Genomic DNA, 21,865 nt, shown 5'->3' with positions numbered 1-21,865 from the left:
TCTGGACTGGCTTGTTAAATCCAGGCGTAAGTTCCCTAAAAACAGCCCAACACCCACAAGCCTTTTGAATTGCTAACAACAAAACCCCCTAAAAACAACAAATAAAACAAAACACAAGAAACCCCCACATATGTCCTAAATTTTAACGGTACGCTGAAGTTCAGACACAGTATCTGAAAGGCTTATCTTAAATTTCTTTTTCTTTCATCACTTGCAAGCATGATCTGTCAGCCCCAGCAACCTACAGCTCTGTCTTGATATTAAACTCAGCCCCATGCTTATATTTGGGGCATTTTCCCTGAGAAGCACAGAAATGACACAACAGCTTTAACAGGGAAAAGAAGGCGGCAGCGATGCCATCGTTTTACACCATAGATCTGTCAGGAAAACGAAGGGGAAGCCGGGGTAGACCTGCACCTCCCAGCAGTTAGCCATGCACCAGCCTCATCCGTACTCAGCAGCCAGGCTTCAGCCAAGGCAGAGAGGTGGTAGATGCCCCATCCCTGGAAACATTCAAGGGCATGATCGGGCAACGAGCTGGCACCGGAACTAAAACGATGAGCAGCCAAAGGTGGTAACCTCTTTAGCAAGAAGAGGCTGCATCTTGGGGATCACATGAATCACAGCCTTACGGTTACGCCATTTCAGGTAGGAGAGATGTAACACCAGAATATAGACGCAACCAAGCTCCCTCCTGCAGCACTGTTGCTGCTGTGGCTGCAGTTCTGAATCATAAATAAGGCTCTTGCAGTCAGTCAGAAGTTTTGTCCTTCCAGGAAGGTACTACCAAAAAAAAAGAAAAGGCAAAAAAAAACCACAACCAACCACCAAACCCCAACTAAAACAAGTAGCTTGAACAAACCTACTGAAGATGTTATTCAGCATCCCAGGTGACACCATCACCATCTGCAGAGACTGATTTTTACAGGCCAAAGGTGAAACATCAAGCCACAGCACTCCAGCAGTCACTTGCTGTTTTCAGCCTGCTTCAGTAGATCCCTTCAGGTTATTCTGACAACTACTTCAGTCTTTATTTCCAGCTTAGTTTAGCGAGGTCCCCTGCTTCCACCTAACACAGAAACACTTCTAAGTCTTTAAAACTACTTGTATGTATACTAACCAGTAAGGACGCTAAAATCTATAAGAAACTCTGTCTGTTGAAAATGGGCATCAAATGAGATAAATCAGTTGGGGAGAGGAAAGCACCTTTGGTGGACACAGTAAAAACACTTAGCACCACATCTCCTCTCTGAATAAAGCAGAAGATTTGAACCATCTCTTAAAGCAACCAGCAGCAGAGACTTCAGGAACCTGAACTAGGCAATAGAACGCACTTAAACTTTGTTATTTTACTCCTCCTGTGCAAGAATTCCAGTTCCTGATGGAAAGTTTTGGTTGGGTTATTGGGTTGGGTTTTTTTAAGGATTCTTTATTCTACCACTAACCGAAGTCAAGCTTTCCTAGGCTTCAGGATGAGCAGAAATACTTCGTATCTTGAATGGCAAGTTACTAATTCTCTCACTTTTTAAAATTAGAAACTCTTATTTATCTTTAGAAAGTGGCCTCAGTCACAGCTTTCATCAGTGGTACCACGCAAAAGAAAATTAGATAAAATGCACAGCGTGTCACAGCATCTCCAGCAGGGCACAGATAGCTTTCTGTCTCATTTTATAGTACTGCCTCTACCATAAAGCAGCCTGACCCTTGCTGGATTTATCCTACATGTCTTTCTTACCGATTACCAGAGCAGCATTCTAGCTAGAAAGGACAGTTGACTGGAGATGATGGAAACAGAGGAGGGGGACAATAATTCCTGCACGAGAAGAAAAGCTGCAACAACAAAGAGGGACCACAAAATGGGAAACACAGGCTTCCTGTAGAGGGGTACAGAAAGGACAGGCAAAAATGATAAATAAATTAGCTCAAGATACAGGCAGAGAATGGAAGCTAACGACCCACAGTAACCAATGGGCACTGAAAGGAAAGCGATGCCGGTCTCTTTGGACTGAGGGCCATTTAGCTGCAACAGGGTTTTTTTGGTTTGTTCCCACCCCACCCCCCCACCCCAACAATACCTACTGCATCTCCCCAGCCAAAAGGTGTGCACACTTCAGGCACAGAAACCTTCCTCGCTACCCAGCTCTGGCGTGCTGGCACGTCTACAACTCACAAGAAACGCTGGTGATATGCTTTCTATCCTGCGTTGCAGCCCCAGCTGTTAATGCCTGGATCTGCACTGAACTGGGGGCACACGGACCTTCCCACCGCATTTGTACATGGCATCCTAGTACAGAAGGCACGCTAACGACTTAAAATACTCCACTTCGTAAAAAAGCTGGAAAAACATGAAGTATCTAGTAAAGAGAAGGAAAATTACATCTCAGCCAAACCCAACTGAGATTGGCCATTTCAAAAATAAAATCCAAACACTCCCCTGTGCTTCCCTGCACTTCATTAATAGCTAACTTCTTTCTGGCTCTCCACCTAACCTCTATCTTTTGTGAAATTCAGAAGGGGAGAAGGAGAGGGGGGAGTGTTTGTTGAAGAAAAGAAGATCATGTTTCAACAAGGCACCTTTAAAATCCTATAAAATACTCCCTCTGAGCAAGCTTAACCTGTTTGCTGATAGATAATAGCATGTAATACTGTAGGCTCCATTCAGTCTTTTCCAAGGTCTGGGCCCTCTGCCACTGAGTTATTTAATTATAACACTTACAAAATGATTTAAGCAGAGCTATCTATATTTGAATAAAGCCCTCCTACCTACTTGTACAAAACCATTAGGTAAAAGGTCTTAATCTCATGTAAAATTCCCCAGGTAGTATAACCCTGATCCAGCTTCAGTAGTACGAAGAAAAGCTGGAGCTGTTAATATTTTTAGAAACTGCATTAGATAAGCCAGGTTATTGCAAATGCAAGTCAATGTGACACCAGAAAATGCTGAGGAACAACTAGCCACCCATTACCACTGGGACCATTGATACATAAATCATGTCCTGATTATGTTAGCATCAGTGAAGGTCAACAAGACAAAACAACAGACATTTTCCTTAGTATGCCAGACCAGTAAGTCTTTGCTGCTTATCCAAAATAAAATTTAAAAAAAGAAAAAAAAAAAAGGAAAAAAGGGACAGAATTATATGTAGCTCTATGGTAATGCTCAGTGCTTTGAATTTGGTCCAGGTCACCTCTGCCAGGTGTTGTGGCAGCAGGGAGAGGCAGAGTTCCTGAAGAGTGGCCAGCGCAGAGAGGATAAATCAGGGAAGCTCGAGGTTAGACCGATCTAAGTTGTACTGCGGTGCTACGGTCTTGAAGAAACACATTCAGTGCCGAACTCCTTGTAGGAACACGCTCACATGTTGAAAAGCAATGTAATTTTCAACCAAATCACACACCTCAGCAGCCAGTCCCAGGGGAGACCACGAGCTGAATTACATCCCTGGGTCAGACCTACTTTCCTATTGAGCCAGTTCCTTCAGGTTGAACATAAAACCACTGAAGGGACGGAGTAAATGACTTTGTGTTAATACTGTCCTACTTCTTCATCTTACTCTATATGTAATGAAAGCACAGAAAGCCTAGAGGATCAGCAAGGAAATTCTAATTAAACTCATTCAACTAAAAAGAAAAAAAAAAGCTTGGTTTCTTGTTTGCGTTTTATTTTATTCTATCTTCCTTATAACAAGAAGCAAAGGATTCTTCTCCCAGAAGCACCACCTCACAACTGCTGCTTCGGAGGGTAATCGCCTGCACCGTGAATCCAATGAACACAGCTGAAATCCCAGGAAAACCCAAACAGCAGGCAAACGAGTATCAGGCTAAGGAAAGATGATGTTTAGAGAGGAGCCTACACTTGGAAAGTATTTGAGCTATAAAAAAGTTAGAAGTAATACGCTGAGTAATTAATTTCATACCTTTTATGGACTACCGCCATCTATTACTGCAAGGTTTGGCTACCTCAGCCCATACTATTAGCTAACATGTATATATTAATAGTACACCGATGCCCCAATTAGCTAGACTGGTGTTGTATTTAAAATTTATGCTCTCCCCATTGGCGACAAGGCCTGCACAAGTACAGTTGCCCATTTCCCCGAGGGAAGGTCCCAGCCTGAGGGCCCTTCTGGGTATGCCAGTAGCTGGGACTCCGCAGGATTAACCATCCCGTATCTCCAATCCTTACTGCCACGGCCCAACGCATCTCTCCTCCTCTTATTCATCTGCTGTTCCTTTGAACACCGACAAAGTTGTTAATGATAAAACAAAATGGAAGATTTAAACCCATTTTTGCATTAATGTGGATTTTTCTCCTTGGAATTCCTTCTCTCCCCAACAACCTGAAGTGTGGTCCTACTACCTCTGACACGGTCACACAGACCTGCAACTCTTTAAAAGCACAGAAACCCGTTCTGTATTCACAGCCATTTCGCAGTCACGAAAAGCCATTTTTTCATTTATGAGCATGTTTCCTTGTCCACATCTTCCAGGAAACATTCTTGTAAGAAAGGAAACGTCCAAATACTTAAAGCCTTAGTCAACATGGGCTGTGACTAGCTAAGACACAGGTCGAATTCCCACCCAGCAAATACATTACCATTTCCTAAGTACTCCTGCTATCTCTCTAAGGAGCACAGGGCTTATCATCTCCTGTTTGTATTGCAACAAGAAGCTAAGGGCCCTAGTTCAACATGTCAGCATGATTGGCCTGTACAAATACAGTTGGAGACACTCCTCACCTAGAGGAGTTTGCTGCTTAAAGGGCCAAGACAAACAGCCCAGGAGGGAAAGCAAGCAGGCAGCGGTGCAGTAACCTGCCCAACATCACCAGCAGAGCCTGGAGCCCCCTCCAGCTGCCCCACGCTGGTCCCATTTTCTATGCCCACCTACCAGTCACGTTCTTTTCAAATCAAATTTATAACCTTTATTTCTCCTTTTTGTTAGCAGAAAAACAGGACAGGAGACTGTTCTGACAGTTCCCTGTTCACTAGATATGTAGCTTCATGCCATTTGGTAGCCAGGAGCTCCAGAAAGGAATGGCACTCCAAGAGCTCCGCAAGCCGCTGGCATGCAACATCTGAAGCAACTTTTCTGTGGCTCAAATTAACGTTTCTGTGACCGTTCGCTTGGGGATGAAGCACTCAACCTACTTTTTCATGGAAGCAATCAAACTTCAGGCTACCCACCAACCCTGGCTATTAGAGGGGATTGAGATATTCAGAGGTTTTAGGAAATAAGGGTATACAGAGCCCTTTTTCAGTGCAAATACCAAAAAAAAAGCATATAAACCCTGACGATTCCAGTAAGCTTTCAGCATTTTGCTGAAGCAGGACCTACGACATTTTCACTGACAGCCACAGAAAGGCTGAAAAATTTCAGACAGGTCTGTTCCTGCAAGAAGTAGCATCCCCCTCTTTCTCCCACCATATTTATAAGTTATTTCTCCTGCCTCCTCCTTCCCATGTCACATCAACCTGTTGTGTTTTTTTTCCCTTCCAACATGATGTCTTAGCTTTCTTTCAGACACAGTAACTAGCTCTAATGTACCCTATTCATGTGCCAATCAAGCCATCATCAAGATCTTAGAGAGAACAATACTTGTATGCAAAGACCTATTTTGAACTGGTATTTGAGTCACTGCAGGCCAGCCATTAAGCAATCACACATACTGTTAATGGCCTATGTTGACACATGGTGGGGAATTAACCCAGAACAAAAAATTCCACTGCATTATTATGAAAGAGATTGTATCCCGGAATAGGAATATAGCAGCACAAGTTAACGTGCTCTTCAGTTAATTTTTAAGAGCCCCACGTTTGGTGCACATTACAGGCTGAAGGAAGGGCTCGCTGTAAACTGGAGGAAGAAACAAAATGTCTTTCAATGCAAGAGTATTTTTCTTACATAGCTAGAGATTATTTGCAGCAGATAGGAAAATTATGCATTATTCATAGTTTTATAATTATTTACTCCCTGGCATACAATAACACCAGGGAATTGAGTACAAAAATCAGGCTGTGTGACAGGCACGTTAGCAAAGCAGTCTGAGGGCAAGCCTGTACCAAGACACCCGTCCTACACCTGTGAGTATCCATCACAAAAGTGAATAACCAACCTGTGCAAGACCATGAAGAAGCTCACAGACAAAACTGAGTGGGAACTTGGATTATCCACCTCCCTAATCTGTACCCAACCTCACATGTCCTGCTACCATCCAACATCCTGGTGGGGAAGCTCTCGGCATAGTTCCGTCACAACCACCCTCTGCCTTGGAAGTTTTTTAAAATCCTTTATAAGTAGTAACATAGTTATCCAAGACTCCAAGAGTAACTACAAATTAAAATGATAGAGAAGTCATGAAGTATTTGGCAACAATCCCCTCCGATTCATAGCCACTGGAGGTGACACAGACTACAGGGGGACTTCAGGAGAGCAGCAGAGCAGTTAATACCTGTTAAAGGACCAACTTTTTTCGAAGAACCACTGCAAAGCATCTTCGCCTGGCAGACTCATCATGCCCTGCAGTTGTTGAGGGGGATCAAATCTAACAACGTAATTATTTTAGGCTGATGGCATCTTCCAGCTTGCCTCCTGCCTCCAGACAGCACAGCTCGGGCTAAAGGCAAAGCCATGGCAGTCGAGCCTTTAGGTGCAAGCGTTCAAAATGCTGTCCTCCTGTTAGCTGATACTCTTGTATTTCACCAACATGCCTTCCAGGTATGGAAAACTGTGAGGAATACTTTCATGTCTTCATGCCATTTAACAGTAGTCCCAGTAAACTGGCCAGTATAACAGCTCTCGAGGTAAGGGGCTTGAACCTGAGATCATCTTAGCCAAAAACATGTGTGTCTAAGCCATTGTTTTTGGCGAGACTTGAGATTATTTGTAAAAGCCAGTAAAGGTAAGTAGAAGAGGGTTTTTGTTGGGTTTTTTTTTTAATACATAGGTCTCCACACATAAAGGGGAAAGGAGAACGCAGCAACAGGTTACATGCGTAAGGCTCCAACCTACTACACCCTCCAGGTTGTAGTGGCACCAGGTTTTTTCTTTCTGACAAAGGAAATTGGCTTGTATTTCCGTCACTTTCCACCTCCACGGTGGAACGGTTTACAGGCAGCATTCTGTAATCAGATCACTGTAATAACCTGGATTTAAACAAAACCACTTCTGGGTTGTGGCCTGGTTTAAATCAGATGGGGTTAGCAGTCTTCTATACAGCACGGCCTCGGCGAGCGCTGTATCAGCACAGCTCCGGAGCAGCACACTCCCATGGCAGTAGGAAAGGGGAAAGGTACCGAAGGAGACAATGGGAACTTCACACTAAAAGAAGACTTAACATGTAGCTACACCTGCAACGAAACCAACAGCAGATTCCCTCAAGGAGTTTTACAGAAAGTTATTTGTCATATTTTAAGTAAACGAAATGTAACATTATGTTTGCCACCAAGTTAAAATAGGGCGGCACCGCCAGTTGCAGCAATTGTCCTTACCATCGCAGAGCCATACTGAACCATCAACCACCACTGCGTCAGTTTTAGATGACTCTAACCTGGATTTTTCTTTAATGAGGTAAGTCAGCCCCAGGTTAGACGTATCTGGGTTTTAATTTAAAGCACATATTGCTAAACTGACACAGGCACTTCATGTATAGCCAAGCCAAGGTTTTGTTCGTTACTGCTGAGGAAGTTCTCAAGCATTTTTTCGTTATCGAAAGCTTCTGTGAACAACCATTGCTGAAACGCTAGGAACATCACCCAACTATGTAATCCAACCAGTTTAATGAGATCTGGGTGTCGTCCCCCCTCCAGTCTCAGGTCCCTGCTACGTCACCATGAGCACCTACAAGGCACGTTTCGTTCCATTTAATGGCTTCAAGGGCAATTCCATAAAACTTAAACCGCCTCCGCAGGAGTGCAGAGCGCCACGCTCACCCTTTGGACTCCAGGGACACCACATCTCCCTCCACCTAGCAACACAGTGTTTACTACAACAAACATTTCACAACGAAAGCTCCCCGTTACAACTCTGGACACAGACCCGATGAAGTTCAGTTCCTTGCCCCCGCAGAGATTCATTTTGTGAGTTTGAACAGGTTGCTGCCCCTTTCCAAACTCCAGGTTCAAAGGAGAATAATCTTTCCTGCATCTTCACCAGGAAGCAGGAGGATAAAGCTCAATGTTCCTGAGCTGTCCAGACACAGCCTGGCACTTAAATCTGTTTACACCAATAGGAAAGCATATAAAAGATAGAAATGTGCTACCATTACACACATATATTAAAAAAAATATCTTCTGTTGCATTTCCAGTATTGTTTTTGCTCTGTTGCAAAAAGAGAACTCCAAGAGCTACAAAACCAATTTCATAAAAATTCCAACTTTAGTAACTCTAAGTACTTTGAATTTTATTTATTTTCTTCTGGTTTATTTTGGTCTCCTAGTCTGTCCCACCCAATGTTTAGAAAGCAACCTGAGCCTCAAAAGTCCCAGTAAGCCCTACATTTTTAGAAGGCTAAAAGCAAGAAAGCAAAACAAAACTCAGGTATGAGCAAAGTCACTGATACAATAAAGCCTGAAGACAAAATGTAAACATCTCAGTCAGCCCAATCCTATACACAACAGCTTTAGCATTTAAGAACCTTTTTTCACATACATGTAACACGTAACTTGGATGTAACCAAAAATTATTTCTGGCAACAAGAAAAAATTTTTCTGCACTGTGCACTATAATTATCCATACACTGTGGGAAAACTAAGGCCACAGTACAGCTTTCTGGTGTCAAAATAGATTTCATGGCAGCACCTGGAATGACCTTTACAGAACCAAACATGCTTTTACACAGGAATTTTCAAGGCACCTTGAAGTAGCTGAGGAAGCACAAATAGTTTTGATAACATGTAAAACTTCGGGTTTGGGAATTCCTGATCATCAATTATTGCACGGTACTCAAACAGAAGAGTGATTCCCACTTTATGACATCTGAAGGATTAAAGTCTGCCTGAAGTCTTCTGAAATGGCAGCATTCACGTGTGCTAACATACAGCCCTTGCCTTTCACTCGGGAAACGGTACATTCAACAAATGGTAAAGCGAGGCTTGCTGCCTATTGACAAGACGTATAGCTAAATACAAAAATCCAAACAGCTTCACTAGCTTTGTATGAGCTTCCCAACATTTAGTTATATTCCAGTTTCAGCTACATTCCTCTTTTTGATTTATTGGAGATGGATGGCCAAGTCCCTTACACACACAACGACTTGGGTTGAGCATCCACCTTCCATTCCAGTGAACTTACAACAGAAATCAAAATTAGAGCTGCCCAAAGTGTCTGCCAGGACACTTTTAGAGAAGAGCCACAGGTTCAACTTCTACTTCAACGGTACAGAACTGAGTAAAGGGTAACAAGGAAGTATTCGCAATCAATTTTATTTCTTCTTGTATAATGAGAGCATCAGGAATTATCTCATTCTTATCTGACTTATCAGAGAGCTAATTATTTCATTTCAAGAAGCAAAATTTCCAGTACGCCTTGCCTTGTGAAAACACACAACTCCTTCCTAGGTGGTCAAAGTTCTGTAGCTTTCATTGCCCACCCCCCGTAACCTGCATTTGTGGTCATGTTAAAGCAACATAATATGCATCAAAGTTCAGGACCTACACTGACAGCAGCACCTGTGGTACGCATACACATAATGGTGGGGGTTTTCCTCCAAAACTAACTAGTGTTACAAGCATTTGAGGGAGGAAAAAAAGAGAAAAAAAACCAAACCAACCAACCAACCCCAGAAGACAAGTCATTACTCCATTGCTTTCCAAATCTGGCCACCAACTGGTCCTCTCCCCCAGAAGACAGACAGACTAGCTCTACTGCTGCAAGCACCCCTCAGACAAAGCCTTCTCCCCCAGGCTCCCACCAGACCGAGCAGGGTCTCACACCTAGACAACTCTCTTCGGAACATCATACTGTGGGACATGGCTTCCCCAAGAGCTGGGCTGCTCGCTCCCTCCCTCTCAGCAGGGAGCCAGGCCCCTGTGCCCAGGAGACAGTCACCCTTGTCCCTGCCGACGTGCCTGCATGCGCAGCCATCGCTGCCAGACTTGCGTGGCCAACTTCACAGCATCGCACACACACATATGCATCTCTGCTGCCCTCGGGAACTTGGCAGAGGTAGGGCTCTACCACTGACACCAGTCAACAGATGCCAAGTGCCCACCAAACTGCCTCCTCTGACGTTTCAAGAGCCTCAAGCCAGGCTGCCTGCAGCATGCCAAGCTCACGGCGAGCACGAGCAACATCAGTCACATGTGTGCAAACTGGCAGGAGCAGTCACATCTGCAGGTAACAAGTCACCTAGTAAAAAACAGTCCGTAAAGGAAAAAAAAAAATCAGGATGGACGAGGAGAGAACAACAGCACAATAACTCCTCTTTATGTCCCAAGACGCAAAGAAGAACTGCCTCATAGCGCTTCCACCTCCAGAGGTCGGAGGATAGCAGGTGGATTCTCTTTTCACCTCCAACAAAAAGCCAAGTAAGATGAGGAACATCGCCTTTCCCCCCCCTTTTTTTATACTACTGTTATAAACTATGCCTAAACATAGGTTTTAGATGGCTATGAAGGAGGCCACCACAAGCAACCTACCACAAGCACTGACAGGCGTCCTGAGCAGCTGACACGCCACCAAGTCTTTTGGCATAACAAGCTATGATGGATCAACTCTGACTGAGACATGGGTTATTACTCAAAATTTGCCCCAAGTGGAGGAAACTTCTCCAGAATCAGAACAGTCAGTGAGTCTTCATGCATTTAAAACTACAACTAGCGGCTCAAACAAAGGAAAATTGGGGAGAAAAGAATAAATTTTGTATTATACAAGCAAGAGTTACGGAAAAAGATTTTATGATATACTGGACCCAGCGAGAGAGATGGGGGAGAAGGGGCAGCAAGTTTCAGGCACAGAGATACTTTCTGAGGTCCCTAATGGCATGCAGACACGAATTTTGCCACTGCAGGACTCACTGCTAACCTGCAGAGGCTGTCCCTCCATCCCTACGGCACACAAAGCAGCCAGCACAGCCTAGGCTAGCAGACATAAGAGGGTTAATACACACTGCACACCAGTGAGAAAAGCCCTATAGTTAAAATCAACTGTGATTGCAAAGAAAAAAAAATGGAGGAAAAAAGAAACCCAAAAAACCTCACTCTCTCACACACCCAGAGAAAAAGCTGAGTACACTTGCATGGGGAATCCAGCCCTTTACACATTCCCATTCCACGCCAGCATATTCACAGTAGTTTTCAACAAACATCTACACAAGTCACTGGAGTGGGAAAAAAAAATAATGAAAAATCCGTTTTCTTTCATACAATTCCACAAAAATAACTGTCATCACAACCATCCTTGTGGCAGAAAAGTCCATATTTGCCTGCAGTGAAATCCGTCTGCAGCTGCCCTGTGGAAAAGACAGCCAATAATTGGCTTCTTTCACCTCTGTTAACCACGAACAAAAGTGTCATTCAGCTCCCAAATGGACAGAAGGCACCAATGGATGGTCAGCTCGCTGAGCCAATGGGCTGGAATAACAATAACCCTGTAGCATTTTCTTTTTCCTTTTGTTTAGTCTTTCAAAGCCCTTAATTAAGACCCTCACAAAGCACCCCTACAGGCTTCTTTCAATGAGGCATTACACGCCTGTTTTCTTGTATTTAAGGAAGAAAAGTAACAGGGATTTCTGAAACACATTAAGCAGTACACACAATTTCCATGTATTCACAACTGAAATACTGTTACATTTCAGCTTTAAAAAATTATCGTCAATAAAAAGAAGTTCAGGCTTACTGTGCCCGCTCTTTGTCATACATCCCTTGCTACACCAAGAAAAAAAACATTAAGTACGGGCAGTCATAAATCTGGTGTAACTGCAACAGCTCGCCCAAATGCACCGCCAGGCAGCAGCTCCCAAAAGGAAGGCAAGTGGAACAAGGCATGTTGCTGAAACATCCCTGGGCATCCTGGAGCAGACAGCTGAGAAAGGACCGGGCGATGCAGGGAACTAATTTGTTGAGACTGCACATGACGCACTGGCATTGTCTGAACATCAGAGCTCGTGATGGCCAAGGTATATACCCCGCTGGGTTCAGCGGCCTCGCGTAGAATTCAATATCTGCTTGCATTTAAAATGCGTGAAGATAATCTGTCCTCCATTATTTACTACCAAACTGATGTAATACCAATGGCTGTACGTTGAACAGGATGCTTGAGGACTGTCTCTGCTTTTCAGCAGCACCGGCAGCCTCTGCTTAGCAGAAATGCTATAGAAACTTGCAGTATTTGAGCAAACAGCAGCTCTGCTTCCCTGAAGAATCTCTCCCTTAGGAGAGCAGGAATAGGAAACAAAACAGTTGCAAGAAAACACCATTGGAGTATCATCCATGTAGGTGCAGGCTAGTTGGAGGGAACCTAAGCCCCCCGGTCTCACCGCAGGCCAGCCCGAGCAGCAGGCCAGCATGGCTGCTGGGTTCACGGCCCCCAGTGCACAGGGTGAAGGGTACAGTGCTGGGGGGGGGGGGGGGGGGGGGGGGGGGGGGCCGGGTAGGAGCACCAGGTACAACCAGCACCTAACAAAGCTGTCACTGGTGGTGAGGGTCAGAGTCCTCGAGCCTGCCGCTGGCTCCCTCCATTGTCTTGCAAATGCCCTCACCCTGTGAAAGGTGGCATATGGGCAGCTATATGCAGGCTGCCTGGCAGCAGACCGACCCACCAATGGAAGGTGCAGCCAAAACCTACCAAAATCATTAGCAGGGGGTATTTTTCTCATCAAAGAACCATAGACTGAGGGCTCTGGTAATCTCCAAGACGCTCGCCCCCCTGCAAGAAAAGGGGAATGGCCTTTTTCTGACTGACAGAAAGCCCACACAACACGAAGAGAGACCAGAACAAAGAAGTTTTTATTACTAACACCAATCTGAGTGAACACAAAAAGCAATGGTTTCAAATCCTCCTGTCTACACTACCTACCTATGTGGAGCAAGCACCGCTCACTATGAAGACTGCATGGGTCCTGGCAAAAGGCAGCCGGGTATAGAGCAGCTGAGACATTTTTTACAGAATTTTTTTTTAATAAATCGAAGAATTAGCTCTGTATCTGTATCCACACAGTCAAGGAAGTCACCTGCCTTTCAGGAACAGCAATCTAGCAGCAGTACTCCGGGATTTTGCTTTTCAAAACACAGCCTGCCTATTTAGGTATTACACACCAAAATCTCTTCTAGTCTTACCTTCCACCACTGAGTTAAGGCCCTAACAAATAACATGTAGCTGTCATCTGCCCTAAATATGGTGTTCCTGTTTCCTACTACTACCAAAAAATATGACTTATGTGTATTTAAAGATAGGAGGAAAAAAAAGAGACAATGCCTGCATGACCTGGTTTTGGAGGCCTAACTCCAAGCACACGTTTTTTGGGAAGCCTGTTCACAAGCCTTCATCAGAATCTGTTGTATCACCGACCTTGACAAAGCTTCGACATCGATCAAGCAGGAGTTTGCTCTCAAGTTCTGTTGTATTATTGACAATTTCTGTGATCATTTACCACAGCAGGTCAGGAGGGACTGCTCTCCAGCAGCAAAGAGCAAGAAAAGTAACTTAAACTCTGAAGAGGAGCATGAAATGTCACCTAAGGGCATCCAAGGCGTCAGCTACAATTCAAATTCATATTGTGCTGATAAAAATCGCACAAAAGTATCTGATAAAACTACAGTATGTGAAAATATGCCACTGCAAAATACTGTAAAAAAACCAAACAAACAAGACCCAGCCCCTCCCATTCCCCCCAGCCTCAACTCCCAGTAGCACACACAGAAGGGTAAGGCTTGTCTCGCACTAGTTTCATGGCTCAGCATCCAGGACAGGGGGGTCTCAGTACCTAAACTGCTATGGTGTTAAAAAAAAAAAAAAAACACCAAAAAAAACCCACACCACACCACCAAAAAGCAAGCAAAAAAACCCCACAGTCCAAAAAAACACCATTACTGCCCCAAAAAAACCCATCCAGACAGCAGAGGCACTCACCAGTACGACCTTGTTGGTTAGGAATGATACCCCAAACCAGACAGTCGTGCTAACCAAATTTATTAGTACGGTTCTGGCCTTACGGATTCTGCCCTAACATGAATAAAAATAATAATACTTACCACTGCTGACTCAAGAATATACAGCAATTAAAAAACTAGTATTTTTTCTAATTTTTAAGGAAAAACATATATGAGCAAAGGAAATCTTTCACAGAAACCCTCAGCCAAAAAAATAAAACCCCGACAGCCATCACTTGCCATTATAAAAGAGGTCACAGAAGCACTTATTACTAGCAATTTTCTTGAAAAGGTTAAGTTCTCTCTTCACTTTAACTCTGTTCTCAGTATTGCTCTGACTACACCTATTTAAAACTAAGTAGATTTTAATCACTAAACTGTCAAGAAAAAACACCAGCATACTTAATGCAAACAGAACATTACAAGTATTTACATGAAAAACAAAGACCTACCACACTAACTATCCAGCCCACACTCTTAGCAACAGAGATTAAGCCTTGTCAAGTTTAATCATGTACACAGGATCAATTTTTTATATAAACACTTCTGATGCGCGTGTGATGGAAAAGTAAGCAACCCACAAAAGGCAATCAAGGAATCCACCTAGATTTCTAGCCTGCTTGTAGACAGAAACAGCACATGCATTGTCTGGCAATATGCACTTTACAGATGAACTCCAAGAAGAAAATTAGACTTGTGAACCCTCGCCTCCCTGGCTATCTCCACACAACAAACTTGGGTGTATTTTTACTTCATCACAGCCACCCTACAGCCAAGGAAATACAGTCTAGCTCTTCCCTGAAGGCCACCAGTCAATGTAAATTCCTTTTTGACACATAAATCTATGTTGCGGTGAAGACTACTATAATGGATGCAAGGTGGACAAAGAATACCCCTCCCAAGCTCCGTCAATAAAAAGATCTGTTTTTTCTTGTTCTCGTTTGTTGCAAAGAAGCCTGGTTTCTTCTGCCTTGAAAGACTATGGGTTTTGCTGAAACAGTAAACTGGGGCCAGTAAAACTCACCACACAGCTTGAAACCTACCTCTAATAAAGACACCTTAGTGCTACTGACACCCTGTTTTCCCCATTACCAACTTCTTCATTTACTACCATCAACACATCAATTTTTCCAATCTATCAGCAGCAAAATTGTGAAGATATTATTAAAAAAACCCAAGAAAAACCCTGGAAGTTGAGAGGGGGCAAAGGTTTTTATTGAAACTGACAAACCATATCACCTTTTCATTTTTAATAACAATACATCTATTAACACCAATATTTAAGCTACCAGAAATGAAGTAGTGCTCTGAAGTTTTAGTGTCATATCCCACAATAAATACCCATACATCTTATACTCACTATTAAATCTGGCAAGTATAAAGCAGATATAGTAATTTATTTTAATTTTTTGTTGACGGGACAAGTAATCCCTCAACAGATCAGAGATTAAACCTTTAAGAGACAAGCTTAAAATAAAAGATGAGAAAAATTTGAAACACTATCACTTTTTGTCTGTGTTTAAACAAACGTCAGGATATAACAAAGAAGGTAGTGTAGTTTAAAAACATACATAGCTTTGTCATTTTCAAAAGAAATTTATTTTTTTCCACGTACATAAAAACTGTCAATTTTACAAATATATTTACTTACCAAGTAATTAACAGTAGAGTTAATATTCCATCTCAATAAGAGCACTAAATATTCAGAGGTCCAAAATGGAACCTTTTGCTACTTTTCATTATATTTACCACAAAATAGTTATAATAACGTAAGGACTATATACAGTAAATGTGACAGAGAAGGAAGCATCCTCATCCCTTTGACACATCAGATTAATCTGTATGCTACACAAAATCAATGTAAACTGCAGAAGACAATTTTCAGACCTAATTCTGTACCACCCATTCCAAGAAATGATCAGTCATACCTCCTCTAACTACCATCAACTAAAAAGGAAAAAGATTTTTAATGAAGAACTTATACATTCTATTCCTGTTGGTCTTTACTATTCATCTTATCTTTTCTTTTCTTTCCTCCATGCTATGTTTTAGGAAGGACAGCACAAGGAGCAATCATAAGGATATAATCCTGAGAAATTTCTACAAGATTAAATATGTATTTCTTTGCTATCACAGCAGCAATCAGTCTGGCAGCATTGCATCACATTCGTCTCATAAGGAGTCATTCTCTTCTGACATTTAAATAGTGTATGACTAAACAGCAGCTGCTAGTAGAAAGAAATGGTTGAATCAAGGGATGTTATTTGCTAACTTAAACGTCCTTTCCTTTTTACCCGTATCACCCTACTAGAGTGTCCAAGCGCAGGGTAAACTAGTGATTTTCTGCATAACTCATACCACCTCTAGTTACAGGAGAAACGTTTAGAGCTTGCTAATTCAGTACATCTAGTAGCCGAGTTTCAGCAAACTGAAGTTTAACATGCTATGTAAAAGGTATAAATTATGTTTCCAAGACAGCTCCAGGCACTGCCTTGTTTGGAGTTGCTTACCAAGCGACTATGTTTCTCCAAACAAACTAATGTGCAGAAGGGTAAAGGGCAGTGAAGGTAATTATTGGAAGGAAATCTCTCCCTAGGTCAGAAAAGAATAATTAAGTTTGTGCATGTTAAATCACATAGGGGAAGTGAACACTGAAGCAACAGAGTGTGAGTGATGGCAAGACCTATCTACAATCTTCCTGAAAGGAAATTAAGGCAGGGGGTAATCTAAAGCAGGATTGTTTAGGCAACACGAAGGCAGTATCCCCCAACTTCATTCACAGTTCTTTGTATAGATGTACATGTTCTCCCTACACTTACACACATATAACCCCCCCTCAGAGGAGAAAACATTCAGTAACCCAGTAATTAAATGAGTGTGCTGAAACCTAAAGCAGTTAAACAGCATTCTGCAAGCCTGGATCCAACATAGTTTACTTATTGCTCATTAATCTCTCCACAGATAGTATCTTTCAACAGATAAAAAAGCTTAAAATATGACAAATATTTTCACCGTTTAAGGTGTCTCTTGTGCTTTGACTGCCACAGTGTTTTGGAAATTGCCTTGTCTAAACGAATGCACCATGGGAACAGTGTGATGAGTTTCTACTCCTTCCTCAAAAGCCTTGGGCTATTCTGTGAAAACTTAATGCAAGTAATTTGCACAACCCTGAAAAGCCAGTGAAGAAAAGCTGCAACAGAACGTTCCCCTTCTGAGTTGCATATCGGAGGGGAAAAGAACCTTTCTGAGTCACCAGCAACGCACTGTTGCTGCTGGGAAGATGGCAGCAGAAGAGGGGTTGTCTGCATTTTTAATTGCACACACTCTTGGATGTTATCTGCTGAAGCTTGGTTGATCTGCACATATCCTCTGGTGATATACTATGTGCTAACTGCTTTAAAATATAAAGCAACTACCAAGCAATACTCCATGTTTCTAACATCCTATGCCCTTCAGGGAGATCTAAACCAAAAAGAGCCTATTTTGTTACAACAGGTTAAGGAGCAATCCCACTTAAGGCCATGCTTGTGCGTCTGAGTTCCTAAAGCGGAGAAGCAACATGTATAACATAGACAGGCCTTAAGGCTTTCCCAATAATTTTGCAGATATGAATTGTTAAAGAGATCTGCTATCAGCCTCAAAGGAAGCATTCACTAGCACTGCTCTGCTTCAAGAACCCTTCTGCCTCCTTTATCAAATCTTAGAACTTTGTAACTTGTCTCTTAACCCTTTTAGCAAAGCCCTTAGATTAACTTTCAAAGCTGGATATCTCTACATACCAAGAGATTTCCATCAATGTATAACAGAGCTAAGCAGGTGGTGTTTGGGCAGGAAACCGCACCACTATCATACACAAGGTTTGCACTGCAATGTAAGCACAGTCAGGGCTCAAACCATGCAGCAGGGTGCTGCTACTCAATGTTTCTTCTCCCTTTAAATCAGAGATGCAAAGGACTTCCGTAACACTGGAAACAGTCATACGCAAAAATACCTCTGCATTTTCACTGTTGATTCACATTGTGATTCATCTGCTCTCCTAAAATCAGAATTTATTTTTTTTTAAGAATTTAAGTTTAAGAAGGGCACCAACAATTAAAAGCTACTTAGCACATGGGATGAGTGACTGCACCACTATCTACTTCTCTTCCTTTTTCTCTGTAACAGCATAATGCAACTAGTGTTATCACCTTTTCAAAGAAGCAGGTTTTTTCCAAAAACATACATGCATCAGAAACACACTGTGGAACTCTCAGCTTCCCCAGTACCTCTGAGGTGTGAAAAACCACCCAGGGACTGGTTGAGCAGGAGTCATCAGTGAAACTCCTATGTTCAACTAGTGCCTGTTGAAGAGAAGTACTCTGGAACAGGAATAACGCCTCAGCAGTGCCATCAGTCCTGAATGCTGTGACACACGAACAGGGCAGTAAAACAGGCGCGAGGTGTCACTTTAAAAAAGCCAGCTAAAATTCAGAACAGTACCTGTTCCTTGTGCAGCCATTCCACAGATCCAGCTCCATGCAGGTGACTCTATACCCATTTTTGCCGTGACTAATATTTACTACTCCAAGACTGTAGAAAAAAAGATCAAAGTCCAGCTGTACTCTCAACAAATGCGGGGTACTCCAGTGAGTGTAAAATGATTTTATCAGACATAGTAAAACAGACACCCCCACAACTTTGCACAATGTTGTACAGAACAGCCCCAAACCAGAAGGGCAAGAGGAACCTCTGGCAGTATGTGTATTCTGGCCAAGCAGGCTGTTGGACTGTATAGGCACGACATCCAAGTCCCAAGCGGTCAAGCACACATCTCACAGTCACTAGGCAACAAAGCACGCGAACTAAACCTTGCCCTTCCATGCCGTGGGACATTTATAACTACATATTCTCCACCAGCATAACTGAAGTTCATAGAAGATTTCATATTGCCATGGTATGGCATAAATTCTCAACTTGGTGATTACTTGCACATTACATTCCTTATGGTTTGAAGCATTTGTTTCTATTATATTTATTACAGTAATAATGGCCAAAAAAATTATTAGCCTGGCATGGACATTAAGACAGCAAACTGTCCAAGATCAAACTGCACAAAGCTCCCCAGCCATCCCAAATACCTTACACAGAAAAGCCCAAAGGGCCTCAGCGGCTCCATACAAACAAGCCCTCAGCCGTGTCTCCTGCCAGGCACTGGCAGGACAGACATGAAACTGTCCCTGTCTGCTCCGCCAAAGGACAAACTGGTAGGCAGAGCAATTTGCACAGCAAAGGATTCTACAAGATCAATCTGACCCTTTTATAGTAGAATAAATCAGACCGGACACCAAATCCACCGAAAAATGGTACTAAGGAGGAATATTTTTTATGTTTATTCCATTATTTTCTGTTCCTGACAGCACTGAATCAACTGAGACCAGGTGATGCATTTTGCTTGAAGGGGGAATATATTTGGCAAGATAAATATCCAGGGTATCTAGAAATATGCATCAATCTGATGCGTGTTACAGAATTTCTCCTACTGACATAGTTACTTATTAGGGGGAAAAAATATCATCTTATGTGAGTGAAGAGACAATGACAGTGGAAACACTCCTACTCCTAAGCAGGATTTATGATATATTGTCATGTAAACAATAGCCTTCGCTTTTGAACATGTTGTAGATTTGACTGGTATAATTACTGAGGACAGTTGAAAGATTGGGTTTTTTATGGAGGAAAAACTGGCGTTGCTGCACAATTGCAGAGGCTTCTGCTGAAATAATAAACAACTGCCATTTATTATGTTCAAAATAGATCAAAACCCTGCTTAAAACTCCTAAACATCAAGATAATGATTGGTTTTGGTCTTTGCAAGAAACAGGTTAAAAAAAGCTCACACATGTAAACAAGCTAGTTGAAATTTTTGAAAACTAGATGTCAAGCAAGAGCAAGTCAATTCTAAAAAACGACTGACCTGAATATTGAAGAGATTTAATGCCTCCACTAAATACTTAGCACAGAGCCAGCAGATTTGCCCTTGAATTTGCTACACCTAGCAAGACTCACACTAGTTCTGTAAAATATTAACAGTTTGGTCAATATTAGCACATACATTTATTTATTTAAATAAAAAAAAAAAAACACACACACACACAGAAAAAAAAAGTGTTAAAACCAACAGCAGTAAAAAAACATACCAAAAGGTAGAAGCCTGTCCAGGTCCAATCCACTAGCAACTATGTTCTCAGGGCAGGGCCCCTTACACAGGACCATATCCTTGTCTCTGCCCAGCTCAGCTTTCCCCCCTCTAATTCCATGAAGGCCACCAAGACCCCAAGGAAACACAGCAGGGTAAGCATTTAGCGCTTCAGGAGGGCAGCCGCTTGAGTGACACTGCAACTGAGAGATGAAGGAGTTGTTCGTAGATTGCTGCTGGTGACAGCTTTGCAGAATTTCCCTTACAGAATGTGTAGGTCTGGGCCTAAATGCATCCATCTTCCAAGCCACGCGGGGCTCCCTTCAGTAGGTTCAAGGGCTCCCAACCTGCAGCAGCAGCTCAGAGAACTGCTGAGAGCGCTACAAGCATGTTTCCCAGTCTGGGAAACCTTGCCCAGACCCACCAGTTCCACCTAGCAAAGAACACCAGGCAGGTTTCTGCACAGAAAAACACTCTGCCCCAAAGAAGAGGCCTGTGCACCAAAGTGACAGGTTTCATTGCCCCTTCGCTTTCCCAGATAAACCAACTACATCCACTACTGACCAGGATTAGCATTTAGAAAAACAGCAAGGAGACTTCTGAAGTAAGAGTTATTTTTAAAAAACATTAAGAAATGGAATTCTTAAAAGGATAGCCAGGACATCCCTTACATGACATTGTAGTTAACAAAGAAATGACTGAAGCTAGGCACCACCAAGTCCTTTTAACAGACATGGAGCTGCAAGCTTCCCCAAATGTCCTCTCCCAACTCCCACCATCTCCTTCAAGGCGATGCTGCAATGGGAGCAAACCATCCCTGCTTTCCTGCCACAACCACAAAGCCCTGAGTGCAGGGAAAAACTCTCACTTCCCAAGCTAACACACCGTGGTGTCCTGTTTGGATGACCGGGAACAATTTGCTCCCATTTTGTGCTCTGAAAGGGGAAGTAAGGGGCATAGGAGGAGACAGACCTCAAGGCACATTCCAGCGGGACCCCTGCCCCTGCGCTCACATCTTCCGCACCTACTGAACACCAAATACCAACCCACCACAGCGCCCGAACTGTTCAGAAAACGAAACACTTAACATCACATATCGGAAAGAACTAAAGGCAACCATGGTGAGCTCTACTGCATGGTCACATTGTTAATACTGCAGTGCCAAAATGGCTTTGCTCTACGGCTGGGGTTCCAGTCCCATGGCAAAACACAGCACCATGCAAAGTACACCACCTTCAGCAAGAGCATTTTAATGGCTCACAGCAAACCTTGTGGCTAGTTTATGGATCTACCATGAAGTCTGAAGCCCCCAGCCCTCTGCACTTACAGCCCCCTACACCACTTGCAAAGACGGGAATGAAATATTCCATATGTTTCCTTTGTCAGTGACATGCCTATTGAAAGCACAGCCACGCCGCTCTCCCCGCTGGGGCGCTGGGTCAGGCTATTCATCTGTAACCATGCAGATGTCAAGAAGGTAATGGGAAAACTTGCAAACAAAAACACATTTTCACAGAACAAGGTTATAAAATACACAACTACATTTGCAGCATTATTAAGCTAAATTAAACAGGTTTAGGCCTCCCCTGCATACCTCTGAAATTGC

General features: G+C 42.9%; 1 protein-coding gene across 3 annotated transcripts in view; it reads right to left on the bottom strand.

Moving 5' to 3' along the window:
* LGR4 (leucine rich repeat containing G protein-coupled receptor 4) overlaps nt 1–21,865 on the bottom strand; it is an 81,508-nt gene that overhangs the window by 50,627 nt on the left and 9,016 nt on the right. The window contains exon 1 of one of the 3 annotated variants that reach the window (XM_040608017.1): nt 18,564–18,800. The exons of the other annotated variants lie outside the window; for them this stretch is intronic. Within the exon in view, the coding sequence (XP_040463951.1) occupies nt 18,564–18,601 (38 nt within the window). The 5' untranslated portion in view covers nt 18,602–18,800. Of the gene's footprint in view, nt 1–18,563; nt 18,801–21,865 lie in introns of those variants that run through there. 3 annotated transcript variants of the gene reach the window in all.

This window comes from Falco naumanni, chromosome 10 (assembly GCF_017639655.2).
Source record: "Falco naumanni isolate bFalNau1 chromosome 10, bFalNau1.pat, whole genome shotgun sequence".
Classification (NCBI taxonomy): Eukaryota; Metazoa; Chordata; class Aves; order Falconiformes; family Falconidae; genus Falco; species Falco naumanni.
Note: the sequence above shows the minus strand (reverse complement) of the source record. Positions and strands in the feature narration are given on the sequence as shown.